The 27,122-nt window shown below is 45.6% G+C and overlaps 1 protein-coding gene across 1 annotated transcript in view; it reads left to right on the top strand.

The window, feature by feature from the left end:
- Positions 1-225: 225 nt before the first annotated feature.
- adarb2 (adenosine deaminase RNA specific B2 (inactive)) overlaps positions 226-27,122 on the top strand; it is a 329,000-nt gene continuing 302,103 nt past the window's right edge. Inside the window, exons 1-4 of the mRNA XM_078229741.1 lie at positions 226-277; positions 1,351-1,437; positions 12,774-12,854; positions 12,900-13,735. Coding sequence (XP_078085867.1) covers positions 226-277; positions 1,351-1,437; positions 12,774-12,854; positions 12,900-13,735 — 1,056 coding nt within the window. The remainder of the gene's footprint in view (positions 278-1,350; positions 1,438-12,773; positions 12,855-12,899; positions 13,736-27,122) is intronic.

The following is a 27,122-nucleotide window of genomic DNA, read 5'->3' as shown; positions in this document are numbered from 1 at the left end:
TTTGATCCATCTGCCATCATTGCCGGATAAGAAACCTTCATGACATTTGTCATTGAATCGCATGTGAGAAATGTTACATAAGATTACTCCCTTTACCTGAGGAAGGATATTACTGCAAGAGGGGAAATACAATGGAAGGTTTACCAGACTTGTTCTTGGGATGGTGGGATGGTCCATGAGGAGAGATTGGGAATACCAGGCCTCCATTTTCTAGCATTTTGAAGAATGAGAAGCGATCTAATTGAAACCCGCAAAACACGTAAAAGGAACAGACAGGGTAGATGCAGCTAAGCTGTTTCCCCTGGTTGGGAAGTCTAGAACCAGGGGTGATCATTTCAAATTAAAGGGGAAGCAACTTAAGATTGAGATGAGGAGAAATCATTTTACTCAGAGGGCTGTGAATCTTTGAAATTCTCTACCCAGAGGGCTATGGAAATGTAGCCATTGACTACATTTAAAACAGAGATTGACAGATTTAGAATCAGTGCAGAAGGAGGCCATTCGGCCCATTGAGCTTGCACCGACAACAATCCCACCCAGGTCCTATCCCCATGACCGCATGCATTTACCCTCGCTTTTTCCCCTGATTCTAAGGGGCAATTTACCACAGCCAATCAACCTAACCCGCACATCCTTGGAGTGTGGGAGGAAACCGGAGCACCCGGAGGAAACCCACACAGACACAGGAAGAATGTACAAACTCCACATGGAATCTTAGAATTCCTACAGTGCAGAAGTAGACCATTCGGCCGACCGAGCCTGCACCAACCACAATCCCTCCCAGTCCCTATCCCTGTAACCCCACGTATTTACCCTGATAATCCCCCTGACACACGAGGGGCAATTTGGCATGGTCAATCAACCTAACCTGCACATCTTTGGACTGAGAGAGGAAACTGGAGCACCCGGAGGAAACCCATCCAGACACGGGAAAAATGTGCAAACTCCACACAGACAGTGACCCAAGGCTGGAATCGAGCCCGGGTCCCTGGTGCTAACCACTAACTACCAATGACGTAAGGAAGTATGGGGATAATGTAGGTAAAAGGCATCGAAATGTCCAATCGACCGTGATCATATTGAATGGCAGAGCTGATTCGATGGGCCTACTCTAGCTCCTATGTCCCTGTGTCCCTGACCAATGGCAGATGTGTTGAGATTGGTTGTTTTAGTAATTCCGCTTGGAAAAAGACGCATTTCTAAAGCACACATGCCTGTGATATTTTGTTAGCTGGTCATTAATTTCATGAATAACAGGCATCTCTCTCATTCTTCTCAAACAGAGAAAAATATAGACCATAATGAAAGAATAATAAAACTAATGTACTATTATATGCTTCTTTATTCCAGATAAATTAAACGCACTTTCTTCATTCATCGGTCCATTCAAATATTTCAGCCCTGGTTTGGAGAATACTGAAGATGAAGACAATTTGAGTAAGTGTCATTCCAGTTTTTTTGATGAGCAAATCACTGACGCCACTCGATGGAATGAAAAAGAACCACAAAATTGCAGGCATACCTTTGACATAATGACATTCGGGGCGGCACGGTGGCACAGTGGTTAGCACCAGGGACCCGGGTTCAATTCCCGGCCTCGGGTCACTGTCGGTGTGGAGTTTGCACGTTCTCCCCGTGTCTGCGTGGGTTTCCTTCAGGTGCTCTGGTTTCCTCCCACAGTCCAAAGATGTGCGGGTTAGGTGGACTAGCTGGGGTAAATGCATGGGAATGTGGGGATAGCGCCTGGGTGGGATTGTGGTCGGTGCAGACTCGATGGGCCGAATGGCCTCCTTCTGCACTGTAGGATTCTATGATTCTATGACATGCCTGAAAGTTAAATAAATCGGTTAATCCTTGTCTTCAGATAATGAACTAAGAGGTATCATACAAAACATTAAGCAAAGAAGTTCGACTTCTAGCTATATATGTTCACCTTTTATTTAGGAAAGCGTGCAAGGTACTCTATCCAGTATCACAGCCAAGAATCATGACAGGCGGAATCGAGCAGTAAAGAGCCCAGCCATACAATAATGAGAACATCTGGCTGTGAAGCCAGCACACTTAGTACGAGTCAACCATATGTTCTCGCTTATGAAAGCCAACATAAGCAGCTGCCATGAAGCAGCCGCAACACATAAAATGGAGAGTTTAGAACTGGATGTTCTAAATAAGAAAATTATTAAAATGCTTCTGACACAGTCCCCCCTGAGCGGCCTGGTGGGTAAATAAATCTCTCAGCGCAACTGAAACTATCCTGTGCAAAAGTCCCCAGTGTCTGTTTGCCAGTCTGTATGGAGTTAGCTGGAGTAACTGGCGTTCCAGAATTTTACTTCCAGGGCAGGCGTCAAGCGGAATGGAATTCTCCATTGGCCTCGGGCAGAATTTTATGAGCCTCGCCTGAACGAGGTCGTAAAATACCGGCCATGATGTCTGCAGAGGGGGCTCCCATTCTAATCACCATCGGATGAAACCCACTGGAAAGTGTGCGAAAATCCTCCACAGAACAGACACGGGGAGAGCGTGCAAGCCCTCGCACAGTTCAGTGGTTAGCAATGAACAAAGAACAAAGAAAATTACAGCACGGGAACAGGCCCTTCAGCCCTCCAAGCCTGCACCGACCATGCTGCCCGACTTAACAAAAACCCCCTACCCTTCCGGAGACCATATTCCTCTATGCCCATCCTATTCATGTACTTGTCAAGACGCCCCTTAAAAGTCACTACCGTATCCGCTTCCACTATCTCCCCCGGCAACGAGTTCCAGGCACCCACTACTCTCTATGTAAAAAATCTGCCTCGTACACCTCCTTTAAACCTTACCCCTCGCACCTTAAACCTATGCCCCCTAGTAATTGACTCTTCCACTCTGGGAAAAAGCTTCTGACTATCCACTCTGTCCATGCCCCTCATAGTCTTGTAAACTTCTATCAGGTCTCCCCTCAACCTCCGTCGCTCCAGTGAGAACAAACCAAGTTTCTCCAACCTCTCCTCATAGCTAATGCCCTCCATACCAGGCAACATCCTGATAAATCTTTTCTGTACCCTCTCCAAAGCCTCCACATCCTTCTGGTAGTGTGGCGACCATATTTGAACACTATATTCCAAGTGCGGCCTAACTAAGGTTCTATAACCAGTGCTGCCTCACAGCGCCAGAGACCTGGGTTCAACTTCAGCCTTGGGTGACTGTCTGTGTGGAGTTTGCACGTTCCCCCGCATGTCTGCGTGGGTTTCCTCTGGGTGCTGCGGTTTCCTCCCACAGCCCAAAGATGTGCAGTTTAGGTAGATTGGCCATGCTAAATTACCCCTTAGTGTCCCAAGATATAGATAGGCTCGGGGGATTAGTAGGGTAAAATATGTGGGATTACGGGGATAGGGCCTGGGTAAGAGTTGGTGCAGACTCGAGGCTCCTTCTGCAATGTAGGGATTTTATGATTCTATGAAATAAGCAAAGCAGGATGACTTTGACAAACTATTGAAGGCTGTTATTAAACAGTTTTCCAGTGAAGACCAATATCTCCAGGAGAGGAGAAAATTGGCAACCGTGAAATATATATGTATAGCAGAATATAATTGTGATTTTGATTTGATTTGATTTATTATTGTCACATGTATTAGTATACAGTGAAAAGTATACCGTTCATGGAGAAGGAAATGAGAGAGTGCAGAATGTAGCGTTACAGTCATTGCTAGGGTGTGGAGAAAGATCAGCTTAATGCGAGGGAGGTCCATTCAAAAGTCTGATGGCAGCAGGGAAGAAGCTGTTCTTGAGTCAGTTGGTATGTGACCTCAGACTTTTGTATCTTAACATAATTTTAATTTATATGAGTTTTATCAAGTACTGATTGTTCAGTGTAGGATTTATGCCACCCATGAGAATTTCTCCATGCGATTAGCCTCACTGACTCACTCACAGACCCTCACTGGGTCTAGCTGGTCACATCAGACACCACTGGATCTCATTTTTCTCCTTTGAAACTGAGAAATCAAATATAAATTCAAGCTTTTTTCCACTGCTCTTCCAAAACCCCTGTCCCTCATTTTTTTAAAGTTAAAGTTTACTTATTAATGTCACAAGTAGGCTTACATTAACACTGCAATGAAGTCACTGTGAAAATCCCCTAGTCGCCACATTCTGGCTCCTGTTTGGGTACACTGAGGGAGAATTTAGCATGGCCAATGCACCTAACCAGCACGTGTTTTGGAGTGTGGGAGGAAACCGGAGCACCCGAAGGAAACGCACGCAGACACGGGGAGAATGTGCAAACTCCACACAGACAGTGACCCAAGCCAGTAATCAAACCTGGGCCCTGGCGCTGTGAGGCAGCAGTGCTAACCACTGTGCCACCGTGCCGCCCCTGAAGGCATGATGCTCATTTTGGAGGGCCGGTATAGACATGAAGGGCCAAATGGTCTTCTTCTGCGCCGTAACAGTTCTGTGATTCTGTGATTCCTCCTGAGTCCCTCCCCATGGCAAAAATGGCCGGTGTGTCAGAGGGAGGGAAGGTTAGTGATATACAGTGTATCAGAGGGAAGGGGGTTAGGGATATATTGTGTATCAGAGGGAGGGTTAGTGATATACAGTGTATCGGAGGGGGGGTTAGTGAAATAAAATGTATTGGAGGGAGGGTTAGTGAGATATGTTGTATTGGAGGGAGGGTTAGTGAGATATGTTGTATTGGAGGGAGGGTTAGTGATAGTATATTAGTGGGTGTGTATCCAAGGGGCAGTTAGTGGTACTGTTTTGGAGGGGAGGTTCATGTACATATAGATGGCGTATACTTATTTCTTAACTATTGTATAAACACACAGAACTGCAAAATTAACACATAAATATATTGCACAATGCTAAATATAAATGTGATGGCAAGAGATATCTGAGTGGAAAGTTTGCGTTATTACAGTTACAGTGACGGAAAAGAACACTTTTAAATTAATAATGTCAGTTGCCCAGCAATGAGGTTCTTCACCTTGGTCGGAAATAAAAACCCTTGACAAAATCATACTAACGGCTTCTTTTTAACTTATGGCAGTGCAAGTGTTTGCCTTAAAAAAAAGAAAGATGGACAGTCACGTGTCTACGTGGGTTTCCTCCGGGTGCTCCAGTTTCCTCCCGCAGTCCAAAGATGCACAGATTAGATGGATTGGCCATGTCAAATTGCCCTTTGGTGTCCAAAATTGCCCCTTTGTGTACACAGGATGTGTAGGTTAGATGGATTAGCCATGGGAATTGTGTAGAGTTCCAGGGATAGGGCAGGACAAGGGCCTGGGTCAGTTACTCGGTCAATGAGTCGGCGCAGAGATGGGCCGAATGGCCTCTTTTGCTGTGGAGATTCTCTGTGGAGATTCTGTGACTCTAAGTAGATTGTTGCCAGTCATTGAGGACAGAAGAGCAATCATATCATATACTCCTAATAGTTGGGAATCCGTCAATGAAGCAGCGCATTAGAAACTACGGTGGCTGATATTAACAGGTGAGCACTTGCTACATTTGCATTGCATTCCTCTGTCTCCATGTTGTCAGGCACTGATTGGTAAGTAGAGGTCTTGCAGCTCAGTGGGTGAGCTCCGGGTTCAAGACCCACCTCACGACTTGACAGCGAAGGACGGTGTGTTTGCAACATTGTCAAACAAGTTTAGTATCAACCTGCAAATCCATCCAACGCTCACCAGTAGCAGGCAGTAAGAGTGAGAGAGATTCCTGATTAGATGATAAAAGAAACATTGGAGTCTCGATCATCACCCTCCATAGCTCTGACGTTGCCACGGTACTCGGACTCTCCAAGTGAACCGTAACATGTCACGACCACTGATCCAACTCAAGCTGATGTGAAACATTGCCATGTGCGCAAAGCTCTGCTGAGGAAGTCCCCTCACGATGAGTAGGCTCGCCTCTAACCAACCAGGGGATGATGTGGAGTTGCCGACGTTGGACTGGGGTAGGCGTAGTAAGTAGTCTCACAACACCAGGTTAAAGTCCAACAGGCTTATTTGAAATAAACCTGTGGGACTTTAACCTGGTGTTGTGAGACTACTTATTGTGCCCACCCCAGTCCAACGCCGGCATCTCCACATCATGGCTACCACCAACACCGCAAACTGCTGGCTCAAAGTGGAGAGGATCTCCAAGCAGATCGCGCATATCGACACAGAGACCAGGAGATAACAGGGACATTACCAATATAAAGGAGAATAGATTGAATCACGTACAATCTCAACCCAATAATCAGGATGCTGTCTAAATGCTGAAGGCAGGGGAAGATTTCCAGCCATTTTTGTTTGAGAGGTTTAGTTGAATTTTAAATTGAACACACTTTTGTCTAATTATAGGCCGCACCAGGACATATGGGATTATTTTTCCCTCTTAAAACACACCGCAGTGATATAGTGAGAATCTTCCAATATAATACTTATATTAGACAGCTGTAATCAACACATGGGAATTTTAAAATAACTGTTTCCAACGTGAAGAGCGAGCGATGCCTCGGTTTAGCAGAGGAAGCTCAGCTAATGAAATGTTTTTCATTGCGTTTGCTTTGAAATGTTTAATTAAAAGAGAAATGAAAGTTCCCTGGCGTCTTAGTGATTTTGCGCGGCCATCAGAAAGCACTTGGAGGTTAATTTTTGAAGACCTCTTTAGGGTGCAGTTGATCTTCAACGTTATAATATTGCAGGATGCTCTTTATCACTGCAGCACGTCCTAAGAGGAAAGGAATTACATGTATCCTGGTGCAGTGCATGGTTTAATAATGTTCCAACGCAGCTCACAATATTAACTGCCATTACAGTGTAATAAAAAAAACTTCTGCTTCAAAAGATAACCTACCTTTTTTACCACCTCCCGTAAAATGCGGCCAGAATCTGGTTAGAATCCGTGCAGTCAGACCTGCAAAATGGAGAACCCTGAGGGGGCAATCCCCAAATCTCTGATCATCCCCTCCTATGTGCAGTCAGAATACACCGCCCTTTTAAGAGATGTCGGCTGTCTTTGACGTGGCATCAGAGTCATCCGATTCCTCAAGCCCCAAACAGTATTACAGTCAATAATCAACATTCTACATATGAAAAAAGGTAAGGGAAAGTTGCCATAGTCCCAGATGACTGACCATAGGCTGCTCTCCCCTTTGAGGGGGAAAGCTGACTGGTGATGATTTAACCCTCAGTTGAGGGGCAAGGTTGACAAGGCGGGGCTTTGAATGGAGGCTTTGAGTGGGGCTTCATGAATAACCTCAGCCTGTACTGGAATTGAACCCACGCTGTTGACGCCGCTCTGCATCATGAACCAGCCGTCCAGCAAGGCTCACCTTCTCAACCTTGCTCACGCCTGGGGTGTGGTGATCCTCAGGTTAAAATCAGCACCAGTCAACTTTCTTCCTCAAAGGTCTATGATCATCTGGGACTATGACGACTATACCTATAAGTGTTATATAGAGTTGCCAGGAACATACAACCAAAAGGACATAGACGCGCAGAGTTCCCTGTTGGCTGCTTTACAGGCACAATCAAATTTAACATTTATTTATTAGTGCCACAAGTAAGCTTACATTAACACTGCAATGAAGTTACTGTGAAAATCCCCTGGTCGCCACATTCTGATGCCTGTTCAGGTACACTGAGGGAGAATTTAGCATGGCCAACGCACCTAATCAGCAGATCTTTTGGACTGTGCGGGGAAACCGGAGCATCCGGAGGAAACCCACGCAGACACGGGGAGAACGTGCAGACTCCACACAGACAGTGGCTCAAGCCGGGAATCGAACCCCGGTCCTTGGTGCTGTGAGGCAGCAGTGCTAACCACTGTGCCACCGTGCCGCCCTTATTGGGTCAATCATCTCAACTCCAGGACGTCACTGCAACCGTTCCTCAAGGCAGTGTCTGAGGCTCAACCATTGAAATCTTATTGCCCCAAATTTCAAGGACAGTAAAATTCCAGTTGTGAAGGGTCAAACAGAGAAGAGAAATCTCACTAAATCAGTACTGTGGTTGTGTCTGTTACTGTTGCAAAAATCGAAAGGAAATTTCTTCATTTGTGGCAAACATTGGCTCGAATTGGTATCCTGCACAAAATGTTATTTTGCATGGGCTTTAAAAGTAATAAAATTGAGAAGAATGACTATTTTCCTGTCACACATTGGTTACAAATGTCATGCAACTACCATTTTACAGCTTTCTACTAAAGAGTCAGAATTACCAATAAAATCTAAAGAGCGGTTTCTAAAAAGCCTTTTGTTCTCTGAGATAGCCAATAATTTACTTGTCACATTTCAGACCTTGGTAAGAGCATGCCGAACAGCATGAAGCTGTGGGAAACGGCTTTGAATCCAATTCCTGCAGGGAGCTGGTTGTTGGTAACAAAAACAAGAAGATGCTGGAAATAGTCAGCAGCTTGGATAGAATCAGTGGAGAGAGGAGCAGAATTAATGGCCAAAACCATTTCCCATCTCACCCGCCGCAGGAATCGCAGCGGGCGAGACAGAAAATGTGGCGGACTGTTGAAACATCCGTTGAGCTTGGGCGGGAATTTCTGGTCTTGGGGCACGAGCGGCCGGATAATGCCGCCCAATGTCATCAGATAATTTGCGTACAGGCACAACCCCTGGGGAACAAAATGGTGGGCGCGATCTTACTGCCATGCTTCCGCTGCAAGGGCAAGCCAAATCTCCATTCACTGCAGCGGGATTGGAAAATCCTAACCGATTGGAAAATCCTGCTGCGTAAGTGGTCGGAAAATTCCGGCCGGTGTTTGTTATCCATGTCCTCGCAGTGGATGTGAGAATGGCTTGGTGCTTCAGCTTCCTGGCTGCTGTACACACTTCCTTCTCTGAGATGAGGGCGTCGCTGGTTGGCCAGCATTTATTCCCCATCCCTGATTGCCTTTGAACTGAGTGGCTTGCTTGGCCAATCGGGAGCAAGGGCGTGCTTCCTGGGATGGGGAGGGTCCTCAGTTGAAGCCAGGGAGGAAAAGAGAGTAGACTTGTGTAGGAGCTTTTTGGGAGACCAAGTACAAAGGACTCACTAGTTCTGGTTGATGACGTACTTTATTGCCCAGGCCTGGTCCACGCACATAGGAGAGCAATTTGAGGCAGCCCAAATTACTCTAAATTGCATTGCTATGGGTATTACAATTGTGCGATTTTCCAAAGTCATTTGCCTGCCCCCTCTGCTCATCCTGCCAGATGGGAGCCAATCATTATTAGTATAGATCGTTATCTTGGCCAATAGAAACATAGAAACTGGAAGCAGGAGGAGGCCATTCAGCCCTTTGAGCCTGTTCTGCCATTCATTTTGATTATGGCTGATCATCAAATTCAATATCCTGATCCCCCTTCCTCCCATATCCCTTGATCCCTTTAACCCCAAGAGCTATATCTAATTTCTTCTTGAAATCAGACAATATTTTGGTCTCAATTACATTCGAAGTGAATTCCACACAGTCACCACCCTCTGGGTGAAGACATTTCTCCTCACCTCAATTCTAAAAGGTTTACCCCTTATCCTCAAACTATGACCCCTACTTCTGGTCTCCCCCACCATTGGGAACATTCTTTCTGAATCTACCCTGTCTAACGCTGTTAGAATTTTATAAGTTTCTATGAGATCCCCTCTCACTCTTCTAAACTCCAGTGAATATAATCCTAACCAATTTAGTCTATCCTCATATGACAGACCTGCCATCCCAGGAATCAGCCTGGTAAACCTTTGCTGTACTCCCTCTATAGCAAGGACACCCTCCCTCAGATAAGTACACCAAAACTGCACACAATACTCCAGATGTGGCCTCACCAATGCCCTATACAATTGCAGCAAAACATCCCTATTCCTGTACTCAAATTGTCTTGCTATGAAGGCCAACATACCATTTGGCTTCTTTACTGCCTGCTATACCTGTTCAGGCCATAGCACAGATTTATCCTAACACAGATCCCTGCAGAACCCCAAAAACACTCTACTCTCTGATGGCATGGGAATATATGAATAAAATTCTTTCCCCTTGTCTCCTAGCAACTCTTTATCAGGAAGTTGTATTGCTCTATTCATTCTCCTGTCTGGGACAGTTTGGACTGGTAAGAGGGTTCCTTCGCTTCTCTCAGTAGCTATATTGTTTTCAAAGAATGTGATTCTTCTTTCTTACCTTTTTCCCATCGCGTTTAGAGTAGTGCAATTGGCCAAGGTGTATGCTTTAAATACCAAATATATGTTTTCAAAAAAACATGTTTAAATTCTCTAACAGTGGTTATATGTGTTTCTATGCAAACAGTACCTTTGTAAATCCAGATACTTTGTACTTTTACCATACTATATTCACTCTAAATTAACCTATTCTGATCTATTAGTCCTTTTAGTCCTGGGCTATCCTAAATCCCCTCTGACAACTTCCATATTGTCCCTTATATATATTATATTAGTTAATGAACCTTACGTTATTGGAGCCACAATGATTGGGATATGCCTCCCAATTTACTACACTTATAATCAGAACAAATCAATGTGCAATAAGAATGATAGCTAGATTCTCTTTCTACAATCAAATCTATTTACTTCCATGCACTGATACAAAAGACAATGTGGAGATGCCGGCGTTGGACTGGGGTAAACACAGTAAGAAGTTTAACAACACCAGGTTAAAGTCCAACAGGTTTATTTGGTAGCAAAAGCCACACAAGAAGCTAATGCGCTAAATGGATTGTGTGGCTTTTGCTACCAAATAAACCTGTTGGACTTTAACCTGGTGTTGTTAAACTTCTTACAAAAGACAATGCCACACTTTCCCATAATAGTGGGTCAAAATCTACTCGACTTAAACAACAGAGCTCACTGGGCCCATCAGCATTTCAGTCTTTCTGAGCCTCCCCAAAACGAATTTGGGCGGCATGGTGGCACAGTGGTTAACACTGTTACCAGGGACCCGGGTTCAATTCCAGTCTTGGTAACTGTCTGTGTGGAATCCGCATGTTCTCCCCATGTCTGCATGGGTTTTCTCCGTGTACCCCGATTTCTTCCATTGGTCCAAAGATGTGCAGGTTTGGTTGATTGGCCATTTTAAATGGCCCCTTAGTGTCAGGGGGATTAGCAGGCTAAATAAGTGAGGTTATGGGGATAGGGCCTGGGTGAGATTGTGATCGATGCAGGCTCAATGGGCTGAATGGCCTCCTTTTGCACCGTAGGGATTCTATGACTTGGTTTGAAAGCTAAATGACTGCCGATTTTCCCACTTCTCACTCATTTCCCTAGTTGCTTGTCAACAGACGCGGGTCAAAGGATTGCCAAGACATTGGGTGTGAGTCATTTTTCAAACGAAACAAGACAAATTAGCAATTGTTTAGTCTCTGAGAGAGATGACATCCATTTAGCGCATTAGCTTCTTTATCAAATTTGTGAGGATCTGCTTTTCTTAAAAATAAAAACCAACATGAAATGTAGCTCTGCTCTCCAAGTCCCTTCTGTAGAAAAACCGTCAAAAAAATCTTGATGTGTGACAGAGTCTCCACGTTACTCTTTCTCTCTCCGAGCACGTCACCCGCAATATTTCCGTAAGTGCTGCAAACGATCCATTTAAAGAACAGATTCTTGCTGAAGCCTTTTGTTCGAGTGTTTGCCTTTGTTTTCAGTGTATCACGTTACAGTTAGGGAGATAGACAATCAGCCCCTTCCCAGAGCAGTGCCAGTGACCACTGAAGCGAGCAGATACTCCAAGTGAAAGTTATGCTGATGCCAACAGTAAGAAGTAATCCAGTTACTCGCATTCTCTGCAACAAATGTCAAAATCGATTAAAATCATTGGGCTGAAGCAGATTTGCCAGCTGTTGGTGAGGCCTGCATCCTCTGGTCGTGAAGCACTGCAGTAGAATTCTGACAGGAAGCTGCAAATCAGTACAGCTGCAGATTGGCTCGTGCTGAGCTCAGTTTGCAGACATGTCCACTTCCTCCATCGATTTTTGGTTCATCTGCACCCAGACTTTAAAGACAAAATGGAATGTTGTGTCCTGTCGGGTCAACATCAGTTGCTTTCTGGAGGGGAGCCAGCGGCAAAGTGGTAATGTCACTGGACTAGTAATCCAGAGGCCCAGGTGAACGCTCTGGGGGTCTGGGGTCCATGGTGGAATTTGAATTCAATGAAAATTTGAAATTAGAAGTCTAAGGGGAGGCGGTGGCCTCGTGATACTATCGCTAGACTATTAATCCAGAAACTCAGTTAATATTCTGGGGACCCAGATTCAAATCCCGCCACGGCTGATGGTTAAATTTGAATTCAACAAAAAATAACTGGAATTGCGAATCTACTGTTGACCGTGAAACCATTGTCAATTGTCGGAAAAACCCATCTGGTTCACTAATGTCCTTTCGGGAAGGAAATCTGCCATCCTTACCTGGTCTGGCCTACATGTGACTCCAGAGCCACAGCAATGTGGTTGACTCTCAACTGCCCTCGGGCAACTAAGGATGGGCAATAAATGCTGGCCAGCCAGCAATGCCCATTTGTTGTAGATTTTATTCAAAATAAACCAATTTGTTCACAGAAACTCCCCTGCTAATAGCACTGTGATTGTAGCTTACCCACAGGAGCTGCAGCCATTCAAGAAGGCAGCTCACCACCACCTTCTCAAGGGCAATTATGAATTTGTAATAACTAATACATATCTTGAGGGCAGCTGATCCTGCGAACCCATGTATAACAAACGTTTCACTTCAGCAGGGACAGAAGGGTGGTGGTAAGGAGGCTGAAATGTAGGTGTTGAATGCACAGTAACTGTACCATCTCCTTTTGTGTTTCAATAGGCACCAGCAGTGTTGAGGTCAAAGAGAATCGCAATGTGGGCAACTTATCCCTGGAGGACCACACACGAGAGTCCAGTGAGCGTCAGGTCTTCCTCTGTGCCGATGTGGCTGGGAGAGGGGCAGCAGGCCTGAAAAGGAAAAGGCCACTGGAGGAAGGGAATAACGGGCACATGCACCCCAAGGTGCAGCTGAGATGTAAGAAGTTGTCGTGGTCAGTGACACCAAAGAACGCCCTGGTGCAGCTGAACGAGCTGAAGCCAGGACTGCAGTACAGGATGGTCTCGCAGACCGGACCAGTGCACGCACCCATTTTTGCTATTGCGGTGGAGGTTAATGGTCTGCTGTTCGAAGGCACGGGACCCACCAAGAAGAAAGCCAAGATGCGGGCTGCGGAGATGGCCCTGCAGTCTTTTGTGCAGTTCCCCAACGCCTCCCAGGCTCACCTGGCCATGGGGAACTGTGTCAACCCCACTGCAGATTTCACCTCCGACCAGGCTGACTTCCCCAACACACTGTTCAAAGAGTTTGAGCCTTCCGCCGCTCAGGGGGACGGCTTGCCTCGCTGCAGCCCCGCTGACGGCGACCTGCGGTACAGCGGCTGCAGCAGGCACGGGCGATTACTCTGCCACACGTTGGACCTAATGGTCCAGGCCACGCAGACCAAGCACAAGACGCCGTCGCCAGCAGCAGCTGGCAGGAAGAACCCAGTGGAGATGTTAAATGAGCTGCGCCCGGGGCTCAGGTACGCCTGTCTCTCGGAGACTGTGGAGAAGCACGTCAAGAGCTTTGTGATGGCAGTCAGAGTGGACGGGAGGCTGTTCGAAGGCTCGGGGCGCAGCAAGAAGTTGGCCAAAGCCCAGACGGCACAGGCTGCTCTGCAGACCCTATTTAACATCCAGCCGGCGCCCAGTGGAAAGCCTTGCCATGTGCCTGGCAGGAAGAAATGTCCTCATTTACCACAGGTGAGAGTCGGCTGCCAGCTCTTGGCAGACCTTGCAGATTGTTGGCCAACCTTAAGTAACCTTCCTTTACACAGATTGGTGGGCGGGAGAGAAATGATATGAACCCATCTTTGTATTTGCAATAGCCGAGCAAATTAATGAAAGTTTAATTCTGCTGCAGTGCAATTTTCTTTTAAAGACAGGTTCTGAAGTTCCATTCTCAGTGAAACAACAGTGTAAGTACACAAAATATGTATTAAACGGACACTTTCTGAGGTTAAAAAAATTCTATTTTTTATGGATATATAAAATTCATATAGGCATACGTATAAAATGATCGAATATTCCTCAGAATTTACTTCAGTGATATGTTTTATATATTCATATATAAATATATATATATCTCTCTATCTCTTTCCACATTCTCATTCCTATACACACTAATTCTGATATATATTAAACAAGCCCATTGAAATAAGCACAGCAAAATATTGTAATAAAATAAAAGCAAAATACTGCAGATCTGAAACAAAAACAGAAAATGCTGGAAAGTCCCAGCAGGTCTGACAGCACCTGTGGAGAGAGAATAGAGCCAACGTTTCGAGTCTGGATGACCCTTCATCAGAGTGAAATATTAGATTACTCAAGGCTGCTTCAGGCCAGTATTATAAGTTTATTTTTTTTTTAAAAAGAATGGGACCTTAGAAGAAGTGTCCGGTTCCCCAGTCCCTGAGCAGTTGTTTGAGGACATACAGTGACAAAGAACAGCTCAGCGCTGCCTCCTGCCTGAAACTCACTACCTGGAATTCAAATCAAATCAAAATTACTACCACAGCAAGTTGTTGAGGCCAAAGGGTTGTCTGATTACGAGAAGAAATTAGATATAGCTCTTGGGCCTAAAGGGATAAAGGAGGATGGTGGGATTAGGATATTGAATTCAATGATCAGCCATGATCAAAATGAATGGTGAAGCAGGCTCAAAGGGCCGAATGGCCGACTCCTGCTTCTAGTTTCTATGTTTCTATGAAACTGATCAGAATTGACATTAGAACTGGCAGGCGGGAACAGAAATTGGGAAGGCAACCTGGTGCCATAGAGGAGCCCAGAGAAACCACCCTGGTATAAGCCGCAGTGGCCAGGGTAGGGGAGGAGTTGCGGAGCCAACATTGGGCTGGGGAGAGAGAGGAAGGTCTATGACAGGGTGCAGCCTAATAATTCCATTGCAGGGCCCCGAAGAGCCCTCCTGTTCCTCCGGGTCACCGTGGACTACTTTACGAATGAAAGCCGGCAATTCTTCTGGCTACTCTGCCACCTCTTGCTCAGTCCCACTTCACCACTCGGGCCTACCCCGAGTTTCACCAAAAATATCATTATGGTGCTGAGGCTTCATTGAATCATGATCTTTGCACCTCAGTTGGGCCCCAGCCGAGCTTTAGCCGGAGCCTCAAGCTACTTGAAAGGTGGTAAGGATAAAATGCCATCAGGCAGAAATGGAAAGCATATGGCCGAAGAAGCCATCTCAGCTGATTTTAACCCCTCAGTTGAATTCAGTCCCGCTTTCTGCCCTTTCCCCTCCTCTCTGTGAATCTGGCTTTGTTTTCAGAAGGTTTCCTCACACTGATGGTAGGAAAGGCTAAAAGTGGGTCAAACTGGCGGGGCAGCACGGTAGCACAGTGGTTAGCACTGCTGCCTCACAGCACCAGTGACCCAGGTTCGATTCCCGGCTTGGTTCACGGTCTGTGTGGAGTCTGCACGTTTTCCCCATGTCTGCATGGGTTTCCTCCCGGTGCTCCAGTTTCCTCCCACAGTCTGAAAGATGTGCAGGTTAGGTTGATTGGCCATGCTGAATTACCCCTTAGTGTCAGGGGATTTGCAGAGTAAATACCCAGGGTTATGGGAATCGGGCCAGGGTGGGATTGTTGTCGGTGCAGGCTCGATGGGCTGAATGGCCTCTTTTTGCACTGTCGGGATTCTATGATATGATTCTATGGTAGTCAGTCAGCTGTTGGAAGGGAGTGTGTAAAGGTCTCAGGCAAAGCTGAACAGCATGATACCCTTTTCTCCAGAGAAATGAAGGCTGACAGGTGACCTGTTGGAAAGCTCTTTAGAATTGTGGAAGGGTGTAGAGAAGTTATTTCCACTTGTGGAGAGGAGGAGTCCAAAACTGAGAGCCGTAGCATGGCTATTAATAAATCCAAAAAAGGAATTCAGAAGAAAATTCTTTGCTCAGAATGTGGAACTTGCTGCTGCAAAGTGTGGTTAAGATGAATAGCGTAGTAGCATTTAAGGGGAATCTAAGTAAGTACATGAGGAAGAAAGAGATGGAAGAATGTATTGATGGGCTGGTTGACGTGAGGTCAGAGAGGGCTATTGTGGAGCATCAACACTGAAATATATCTGCTGGACTGAATGGCTTGATCCTACGCTGTAGTATTCAATGTCACTATGTTCTCAAAAACCTCCAGGAAAGGTTGTGCAAATAATGCTGAACTTGGAAAGGCAGTTCGAGCAGTTACAGAAAGCTGGGGTGGGATCCAGTCAAGAGTTCGGAAGATGGGGACAGACATCACTCAAAGAGAGGTGGTCACGCCCTTTCTTGTGGTCAATAGAAAGGACACCTAATGGACAAATGTAGCAATGGAAGGGCCTATCCAGATTTCCTAATGGCAATTGATGAGAGAATGCATTGAGACTTAAGTAGCAGCATTTGAGGGTATCATTGGGTTGGCGTGGGGCTGGGGTAGGGGGATATCAATCAACAAACCACCCTCCCCCTGGTAAAGTGTCAATGAGAGGTTCCTAAGTTCTCTGCCTCTGTCCTGGTGTGGGATAGATGCCTCGAAAGTGCCACAATGTACACAACTGTCCAGATCTGTCTCCGGGACTTGGGATGCCATCATCTCAAAGCAGAATAGTAGCAGTCCCGCTCTGTCGCAATGCATTTCCAGCAATGGAGAGGGGATAAAGGAATCTCTGGACCCTTGAGATCATCCTGGTGCAGTGGAAAACATTGTTACAGATGTTAAATTCCAGGAATTGGTATGGGAAATCCAGCCTTGGGTTTGCACCATAATTAACTGCAAATCCACATGACCATAGGATTCCGACAGTGCAGAAGGAGGCCATTTGGCCCATCGAGTCTGCACCGACTCTCCGAAAGAACATCTTACCCAGGCCCACCCCCTCCACCCTATCCCCGTAACCCCGTACATTTATCACGGTTAATCCAACAAACCTACACATTTTTGGATATTGAGAGGCAATTTAACATGGCCAATCCATCTAATCTGCACATCTTTCTTTAAAGGGGCTGGCTCGGTGGCACAGTGGTTAACGCTGCTACTTCACAGTGCCAGGGACCTGGGTTCAATTCCACCATCGGGTAACTGTCTGTGTGGAGTTTGCTCTCGGCCTTTTGGCTAAGATCAAGTGTAGTATGGATAGGATGCTGCATTTGGTTGAGGTCATTAGGTTACATTGAAGCTTCATATGTTTCATATGAAGCAATTTTTAAAAGCGGCATCTCGGCCTTTTGGCTAAGATGCAAATGAGCTCAAGTCTTGGAGGAGGAACCTCCCCTTTCTCCAATCAGCTTGGCTCATGTAGATCAGGCCCAGGACAGGGTGATTTTGGTCGCTCGCCCTGTCTTGTCAGCCTGGATCTGAAATGTCTCAACTTGTTGAGACTCTGAATTGGATTTGATTTGATTGAATTGGAAAAGTATTTAAAAAAAACTGTCTGTGTGGAGTTTGCACGTTCTCCCCGTGTCTGCCTGGGTTTCCTCCGGGTGCTCCGGTTGCTGCCCACACTCCAAATGTGTGCAAGTTAGGTGCATTGGCCATTCATTTTACATGAACAGGGAGGGAATTTTTTATTAGTTTAGTTCGAGCATCATGATCGGAACAGGCTTGAAGGGCCAAAGGGCCGGTTCCTGTGCTGTACTTTTCTTTGTTCCTTGCTCTTTCTTCTTAAATTGTCTATAGTGTCAGGGTGATTAAAGAATAAATGCATGGGGTTACAGGGATAGGGCCTGGGTGGGACTGTTGTCGGTGCAGGCTCGATGGACCACATGGGCTCTTTCTGCACTGTAGGAGTTTAATAACAGGAGCCTAGAGTTACATGAAAAAGATCAGGATTCTTCCCCCACCCCCCTTTTTGGCTTAAGTTCAAGAATACAATACCAATCATGTCAAAATGCACCATCAATTCACACATTGATGCACTATCAACACTCAGAGACGGAATCTGGAATAATATGCTTTTATTAACTATAAAAGGGAACTAACTCTACAGTAAACTCTAACCGAGGGACCGGACCAGAATGAGGCGAAGGGGAGGAGCAGCCACCCCTTTATACCCCAGTGAACAGGGGAGGAGCCTCAGGCAGCACCGGTAGGGGTGTGTCCAGTCATCAGAACATAACAGTGGTTATCAGGACATAACAGTAGTTTACCATACACATATATGGTACAATCAGAATGAACATGGTTTATTCTTCTCCCTGTTTCCTCCTGTGAACAAAAAGTGGGTCTTGACAGCACTTAGGAAAAATTCAGCAAAGAAATTGAATCCAAAAGAGAAAACGCTGGAAAATCTCAGCAGGTCTGGCAGCATCTGTAAGGAGAGAAAAGAGCTGACGTTTCGAGTCCAGACGACCCTTTGTCAAAGAAGAAATTGAATGTCAAATGCTTCTTTTTACAACGCAGGCCCCTTTAAGTGCTGCCATCTTTAACATGTGTAAGTGATGAAGGTCAAATTAATAAATATCTGATGTCCCAAGGGTTTTATGCAGATGTATGTAATATGCTTATTTGTTTTATAACGATTTACAAGCCTTGTAATGAATGTTCTTGTTTTGGTGTCCAAACACCTCCCAGAATAGTATCCTGTCCAAATATGCATTAATGCAGCCCAGCTTGCCCTCAGAACAGTGCCTGCATTTGCCCTATAAAGCATTGGCTGTGAAGTGCTTCTGAAAAACCTGAGACACAAAATGTTTCTTTGTCCTTTCATTTCATGAAAACATTATTATGTTTAAGATCATTCCTGGCGCTGCGACTTCAATCACGGCCTGTCAGCCTCCTGGCACTCAAATAATAGGAAATCTGTGGTAACACATAGGAGACTGCGTCCCAAAGATGTGTAGCTTTAAATCAGTATGTTGGTGAAGGAACAGGAAAGGCCGCTGAACTGCAACAAAGCTCCTGAGGAACTCCCTTCATTGCTTTCCCATTATTGATCATTGACAGCACCAAAAAACAAAGTGCAGTTCGCCACATTTTCTCTCAATTCTTTCGGTGATAGAATCAAAGAGTTATACAGGTCGACAGCACAGAAAAGGCTCTTAGGTCCATCGCATCTGTGCCAGTCAAAAACCACCACCCAACTATTCTAATCCCATTTTCCAGCACTTGGCTGCCTTGGCATCGCAAGTGCACATCTAAATACTTCTTCTTCAATGTTACGAGTGTATGTTCCTCCACAATCCTTTCAAGCAGTGAGTTCCAGACTCCTGCCAGCCTCTGGGTGAAAAAGCTTTTCCTCACTTTCCCTCTAAGCCTCCTGCTCCTTACCTTAAATCCATGCCCCCCTCATCATGGATCCCTCCACCAAGGGGGAAACTTTATCTATGCCCTGTTTTCTACACTTCCTGTTCTCACTCACTCCTCAATGTCCGAGCTCTGATTTTAGGATCATATCCCCGTGTTCTTGATCTCCCCTGTGTGTACCTTGTCAAATTCCTTAAACAGTTCAAACAACCTCGTACACTCAAGGGAATGCACTCTCCAGAGTAATGGTAGGATTGAGGCAGTGAGTCATTACTCAATATTATTGAGGTGCTGACACATCCTCTCCTATTTCCAATGGGTGATAGGCTGCAAATTTCAGTTCCACGTGCAAGCAATTCTTTTTAAAAATTATTTATTTGAGTCACGCAGACACAGGGAGAATGTGTAGTTCTGCAAAGACAGTGACCCAAGCCAGGAATTGAACTCAGGTCCCTGGCGCTGTGAGACAGCAGTGCTAACCACTGTGCCACCATACTGTCCATATTCCTGCTTATACATTGCAATATATTTTGCCATGGTGCTGAAGAAGTGGTGCTATTCAAAGATAGGTAGTCCTGGCCACCATTTGTCCTTCAATTAACACACCAAAAAACCCTAGAGTGACAGATTATATTCTTCCCAGAGACCATGCTCATACATATGTATTCCTCGGTAGGCTGAAAGCCAAAGGCATTAATAACAGGTTTCTCATGATAGGTGTATGGTTTTGGTAGGAAGAGAGAGGGATATTAGTGAGCATTTTGAATCCATGCAGTTTAGCTAGTGAAAAGCATGCATGTCCCTGTTCCCTTGTAGTTAATGCCGCCTTGCCAGTTTCTGGACATGGTGAACACAGCTGTCTAAATGCAAAATGCTCATTCTCATGAAGTGTTGCTTTAAATGCTGACACAAGATAAAATGTTCAAGCTGCTTAACCCTATAACTACTTGAACAAAGGGGACTTAAATCAACAGATGAGTCAATAACGACTAGGGGCAAAGAGCTTGTACATTTTGTGGTCAATTATGTGTGATAAGTAATTCATCTCATTAAACCCTCGGGCCACTAGCATGAACACAATTGGCATAATGTATTCAGAACACATGCAATTATTTCCCTTACTGCCTGCAGTAAACCAGCCTTAACCATGAAGCTAATAAATCCCAGTGAACAGATCTTCTCAGTATAATATAGGGCTTCATATTGCACTGAAAATTATTGTGCAGGCGTATCACACTGTATGGCTTATGGCGGGGGATGGGGCGGTTGACAACAGTAGTGCAAGCTTGACTGATGATAAACAATCTAAAAACACCCCGTCCAATTCTTTCTGGATGGGTGAATGAATTTTTTTAAAATTCACTCATGGGATGTGGGTGTCGCTGGCTGGCCAGCATTTATTATCCATCCCTAGTTGCCCTTGGTGGGCAGTTGGGAGTCAACCACAATGCTGTGGTTGACTCCCAACCTTGACTTCATATATAGGCCAGACTGGGTAAGGACAGCAGATTTCCTTCCCTAAAGGACATTAGTGAACCAGATGGGTTTTTCCGACAATCGACAATGGTTTCATGGTCATCAGTAGGTTCTTAATTCCAGATATTTTTTAGTGAATTCAAATTCCACCATCTGCCATGGCGGGATTTGAACCTGGGTCCCCCAGAACATGTTTTCTGGATTGATAATCTAGCGATAATACCACCAGGTCACATATAATGGGGAGGCGAATGGTCTTTCAGATCTGGACCTAATGTTCTTTCTGACAGAAAAATAGCAAAGGATGACAGGAATTAGTCAGGTCATCTTGCACATCAATGCCTCAAACCTAAAATTTACTGTGAGTAGACTTTTACGTAAGACTTGAGGTGAGTTTAGGTTCCGTAGAATCCATGCACATTCCATATTGGAAATACAGAAATTTTACACTGACAGACCTTTATTCAGGTGACTTTAATGGGAATAAACAAATGTCAGACTGGGTGTAAATCAGACTGCTGATTCACTATGATGAAGGGTCATCCAGATTCCAAACGCTGGCTCTATTCTTTCTCCACAGATGCTGTCAGACCTGCTGAGATTTACCAGCATTTTCTGTTTTTATTGCTGATTCACTATCACTGGTTTGCATGACTGGTCTGAGACCCACTTCACCTTCAAATTCTCTTGCGACTTTTCAAAAGTGAAATACATTGCTCCGTATGGCACAGAGACATTGCTCTCTTCAATGTCTCTCTGCATATATCTACTGAGATTGCTAGGCAGCTGCGTACTGACTCTACACTGCTCTCAGCAGTGCTGATCTCATGGATTTCCACTGAACGTTCTCATCAGATACATTGATACACATGGATGCCTTCAGGAAACATCAAAACTGCTGTGTACCTAATAAATCCTCACGTTTTTCTCTTTCCAATTTTCTTCCCTTTCCTAAAGATGCTGACTCTCAGGAGGTGCCAGTACCTTGCCTACTGACCATGCCTGGACAGTAAGGCCCCGTTATTTAACAAGAAGGGAATGGTGAGGGCCGGTTCTGTGAAACCACAGTTTCTGCTGAATGGAATAGCAGCTGATTATCCATTACTGTTTCCCAGTCATTTCCAGCCATATTGAGAGGCTGGCTCGCTGTTGGGCTGGTAAAAGAACAATTAGCAAAGAACAATACAGCACAGGAATAGGCCCTTTGGCCCACCAAGCCTGTGCCGATACGCAGTTTCCATCCCTCTGTTCACTTCCCGTTCATATGTTGATTAAGGTACACCTTGAGCATTGCTAATGTGCCTGCTTCCACCACCTCCACTGGCAGTGCATTCCAGGCACCTATAATCCACAATGTGTGTACCATGTACTTTATCCGGGTGCTCCGGTTTCCTCCTACACTCCAAGGATGTGCTGGTTATGTGTATTGACCATGCTAAATTCTCCCTCAGTGTACCCGAACAGGTGCCGGAGTGTGGCGACTAGGGGATTTTCACAGTAACTTCATCGCAGTGTTAATGTAAGCCTATTTGTGACAATCATAAATAAATTTAAACTGAACATTTTGTTTAAAACAAAGCTGGGGGGTGTGGGTGGTGTTTTGCATTCTTGAGGGACAGGCCCAAAAAATGCTGAGAAGGTCAGCTTCAAAGAGATTGGGGTGCCATTTTTACCGGGCGTCCCAATCTCAACATTTATAGAAAGGCCCCACCACCGCCACAAACATTGGGACCCCGACCCATTCCATTGTTGCAATTTTCCCTGGCACATCCATCAATTGCCACCGGCAATCTCTCCCCTTTCCCCATCATCATCCTACCCCCTGGCCTGGCCCCCAGACTGGGCATGAATAGAACATAGAACATAGAACAGTACAGCACAGAACAGGCCCTTCGGCCCACGATGTTGTGCCGAGCTTTATCTGAAACCAAGATCAAGCTATCCCACTCCCTATCATCCTGGTGTGCTCCATGTGCCTATCCAATAACCGCTTAAATGTTCCTAAAGTGTCTGACTCCACTATCTCTGCATGAATGTGATTACATTGCTGGCAGGGTTGGGGGAGGGGGGGGGGGTGGGGGAGAGGGTGGTGTGGAATCTCATTCATAGCTCTTCCCTGCGGAAATCCCTCGATGGCCCTCTCGTGAGAATTTCCAGCCATAACTGAATTCGTGCCTGCTTCAAACAAGCAGTCTGGGAATGGAGGGATACAAACGAATGGTCTAGTTGGACCAATGAGTGGCACAGGCTTGGAGGGCCAAAGGGCCTGTTTCCTGTGCTGTACTGTTCTTTGTTCTTTGATCTTTGCCTCGGAAAATCCCAGCCGTTGTAAGTGGCAATCAATTCTCGTGGCATCAGTTGTCACGTTATCTTCACTTCAGGCCTACATAGGAGGCCACCCCATCAGCCCATCGGTGTGGGATTTACAGGGTCTTTGAAGATACAATTGGACAGAACTTCCCAGACTGTTCTGGGATTACCCTCTCCCCACCAATGCCACTCAAGCTCCTCCCCACCCTTCCTGAAATAGATCCTCCCCCACAAACTGCTGCATTGAGCAGAAGGGAAATAATCCCAATGGTCAAGGTTTCCAACACAGGCCCAATTTCTATCCCAAACTGCGCCATCCCTGAAAGAAACGTGTAGCATTTCCACCCTCCTCAACGCCTGAAACTTCGACCCAATTATCTTTTCACTTGCTTGTGATATCATCAAGACAAAAAAAATCTAATCCTTCTGCATCTGCTTTCTCTTCCAAATAAGAAAGAAACAGCTCAGGAAGTTTGTGTTCCTTCTGAATAAATGAATGTTTAGTCAAGCTGCAGCACTGAAAGGCCATTCCAGTCAGCGGGCCCCCACTTTTAATTTCACAGCCTTCTCAACCAGCATTTCAAAACTGCTGTGATGATTGGTAGCAGGCGCATGTTTGAACTAAGCCTGAAAGCAGCCAAGAATCAGCAGGATGATTATGGAGCCAAGTTGCCTTCATCCTTATCAGCGTTGTGTATTAAATGGGACAGGTGTCGGACAGTGTATTAGAGCATTGGTGTATTGTGCAACAGAATGATAGAAGCCACATAGATCCCAGTGGGTGAGTCTTCAATCTCAGTTGTGTGTCGGTGCAGACTCGATGGGCCTTTGAAGATACAATTGGACAGAACTTCCCAGAATGTTCTGGGATTACCCTCTCCCCACCAATGCCACTCAAGCTCCTCCCCATCCTTTCCGAGACAGATCCTCCCCCACAAACTGCTGCATTGAACAGAAGGAAAATAATCCCAATGGTCAAGGTTTCCAACACAGGCCCAATTTCTATCCCAAACTGCGCCATCCCTGAAAGAAACGTGTAGTATTTCGTGTAGACTTTTCTGCACTGTATGTTTCTATGAATTTGTTTTTTATTCATTCGTGGGACATGGCCGTCGCTGGGTGGCCAGCATTTATTGCCCATCCCTAGTTGCCCAAGAGCAGTTGAGAGTCAACCACATTGCTGTGGCTCTGGAGTCACATGTAGGCCAGACCAGGTAAGAAAGGCAGATTTCCTTCCCTAAAGGACATTAGCGAAAGAGATGGATTTTTTCAACAATCGACAACGGTTTCACAGTCATCAGTAGATTCTTAATTCCAGATATCTTTTATTGAAATCAAATTCCATCATCTGCCGTGGTGGGATTCGAACCCAGGTCCCCAGAACATTAGCTGAATTTCTGTATTAACAGTCCGGCGATAATACCACCAGGCCATTGTCTCCCCAAGCAGGGGAGCTGAAAAGAATAACTCCCTTGTAGGCAGGATGGGAAAGTCACTGCTGGCCACCTTGTTTATCCTTGTCAAATGGAGTGTGGTATTTGTAAGAGAGTTACTCTGAAACTGCTGGACTATTAGCCAGGAAGGGTATGAGTACTGGGGTTAACAAGGTAAGGGGGAGAGGAACAAATATTTTTTTAAATGTCATCAAAGAATAAAGCACGGACACCAGTTCCGAGTTTCCACTTTCAAACTTTCATCATTATGAAGTGCTTCGAAAGGTTAGCCATGGCGCAAATCAATTCCTGCCTCCCAGATTGTCTACCGCCGCAACAGTTCCACAGCAGACACCATCTCCCTGGCCCTGCACTCAACTCTGGAACACCTGGATAACAAAGACACCTATGCCAGACTCCTATTTATTGATCTCAAACAATTACGAGACAGAGTACAGGAAAGAGATAGAGGCCAGAACGCTACCACCTTGCCCACCACGGAATCAGAGCAGGTGAGGGTCCGACATAGGAAATTTCCATTGACTTTGGGCGGGAATTTCCTGTCTTGCTTGAGCAAGGCTGTAAAATCTCATCCAGGGAATCTGGTGAACGGGGGCGACGGCAATACTGTCTCCCTCAATGTCAACAAAACGAAGGAGATAGTCATTGACTTCACGAAGTGTAGTGGAGGACATGCTCCTGTCTACATCAACAGGATGAAGTGGAAATGGTCAAGAGCTTCAAGTTTCCAGGTGTCCAAAACACCAACAACCTGTCCTGGTCCCTCCATGCTGACGCTATAGTTAAGAAAGCCCATGACTCTCTCTACCTTCTCAGGAGGCTAAGAAAATTTGGCATGTCCGCTATGACTCTCACCAACTTTTACAGGTGCACCATAGAAAGCATTCTTTCTGGTTGTATCACAGCTTGGTATGGCCCCTGCTCTGCTCAAGACCGCAAAAAAACTACAAAGGGTGTGAATGAACCCAGTCCGTTACGCAAACCAATCTTCCATCCATTGACTCTGTCTACACTTCCTGCTTCCTCGGAAAAGCAGCCATAATAATCAAGGACCCCACCCACCCCGAGCATACTCTCTTCCACCTTCTTCTGTCGGGAAAAGGATACATAAGTCTGACGTCACGTACCAACCGACTCAAGAACAGCTGCCATCAGACTTTTGAATGGACCCTATCACATATTAAGTTGATCTTTCTCTACACACTGGCTATGATGGTAATACTATATTCTGCACTCTCTCCTTTCCGTCTTTACATACAGAATGCTTTGCCTGTACAGCGTGCAAGAAACAATGCTTTTCACTGTATACTGATACATGTCATAGAATCATAGAAACCGTACAGTGCAGAAAGAGGCCATTCTGCCTATTGAGTCTGCACCAACAGCAATCCCACCCAGGCCCTATCCCCGTAACCCCACAAATTTACCACACTAATCCCTCTAATCTATGCATTCCTGGACACTAAGGGGCAATTTAGCATGGCCAATCAATCTTTGGAGTGTGGGAGGAAACCGGAGCACTCGGAGGAAACTCACGCAGACACGGGGAGAACGTGCAAACTCCACGCAGACAGTAACCCAAGCCGGGAATTGAACCTGGGTCGCTGGCGCTGTGAGGCAGCAGTGCTAACCACTGTGCCACCGTGCCGCCCCCAGGCGTGACAATATTAAATCAAATCAAAACAGAGAGGCAGGAAATCGGGTTATAAGGACTTAATAAAAATCAAATTGGAGCACTTGTCGACTTTATGTGCGAACAGGATACACTGACACGTTAATTATTACTGCAAAGTTACATCAAGAGTGAATGGTTAAGTGCTGCTCGGAAGAATAAAAAAGAACAGTGCCACGGTTGCAAGTGAGCAAGGAGTATTTTATAGCACCCCCATAAAAGCTCAAGCTGTTGTTGGCCGATATATCTCAGCATGCTGAGGAATGGGGATGCCGTGTACTCAACTATCAGTCACTGCCGAGACTCGAACTCGCAAGACTGGCTGCCTGCTGTTGTCACTGTTAGTGTGCCATCAGGAACCAATGAAGGCCCCTGCAGGGCGCTGGCACTTGCACGAGCTGTGACATTCGTTTGTTTGTCACTTTGTTCTGCCATACTGTGTGTTGGTTTGGCAGAGTGGAAGTGTAAAAAAATATGTTACAGAGTAATGGTGATGAAACATTCTGCTTGTCAAATGCAGCTCCTCATATTGATGACCTGCTAGTCGGAGCGGTGTGTGATGTCTCTTTAGGGTTTGAGGTTCTGCCTCTGCTAGAATCTGGCTCCTTTAGATTGCGACAATAGCAACAACAGTTTACATTTATATAGCGCATTTAACAGGAAGAAACATCCCATCATGCTTCACGGGAACATAGGTGGCACAGTGGCACAGTGATTAGCATTGCTGCCTCATAGTGCCGGGGACGCGGGTTCGATTCCTGGCTTGGGTCACTGTCTATGTGGAATCTGCACGGGTTTCTTCCAGATGCTCCGGTTTCCTCCCACAGTCTGAAAGACGTGCTGGTTAGGTGCATTGGCCATGCTGAATTCTCCCTCAGTGTACCCAAACAGGTGCCAGAGTGTGGCGACTAGGGGATTTTCACAGTAACTTCATTGTGGTGTTAATG

This window comes from Mustelus asterias, chromosome 2, assembly GCF_964213995.1.
Source record: "Mustelus asterias chromosome 2, sMusAst1.hap1.1, whole genome shotgun sequence".
NCBI lineage: Eukaryota > Metazoa > Chordata > Chondrichthyes > Carcharhiniformes > Triakidae > Mustelus > Mustelus asterias.
Note: the sequence above shows the minus strand (reverse complement) of the source record. Positions and strands in the feature narration are given on the sequence as shown.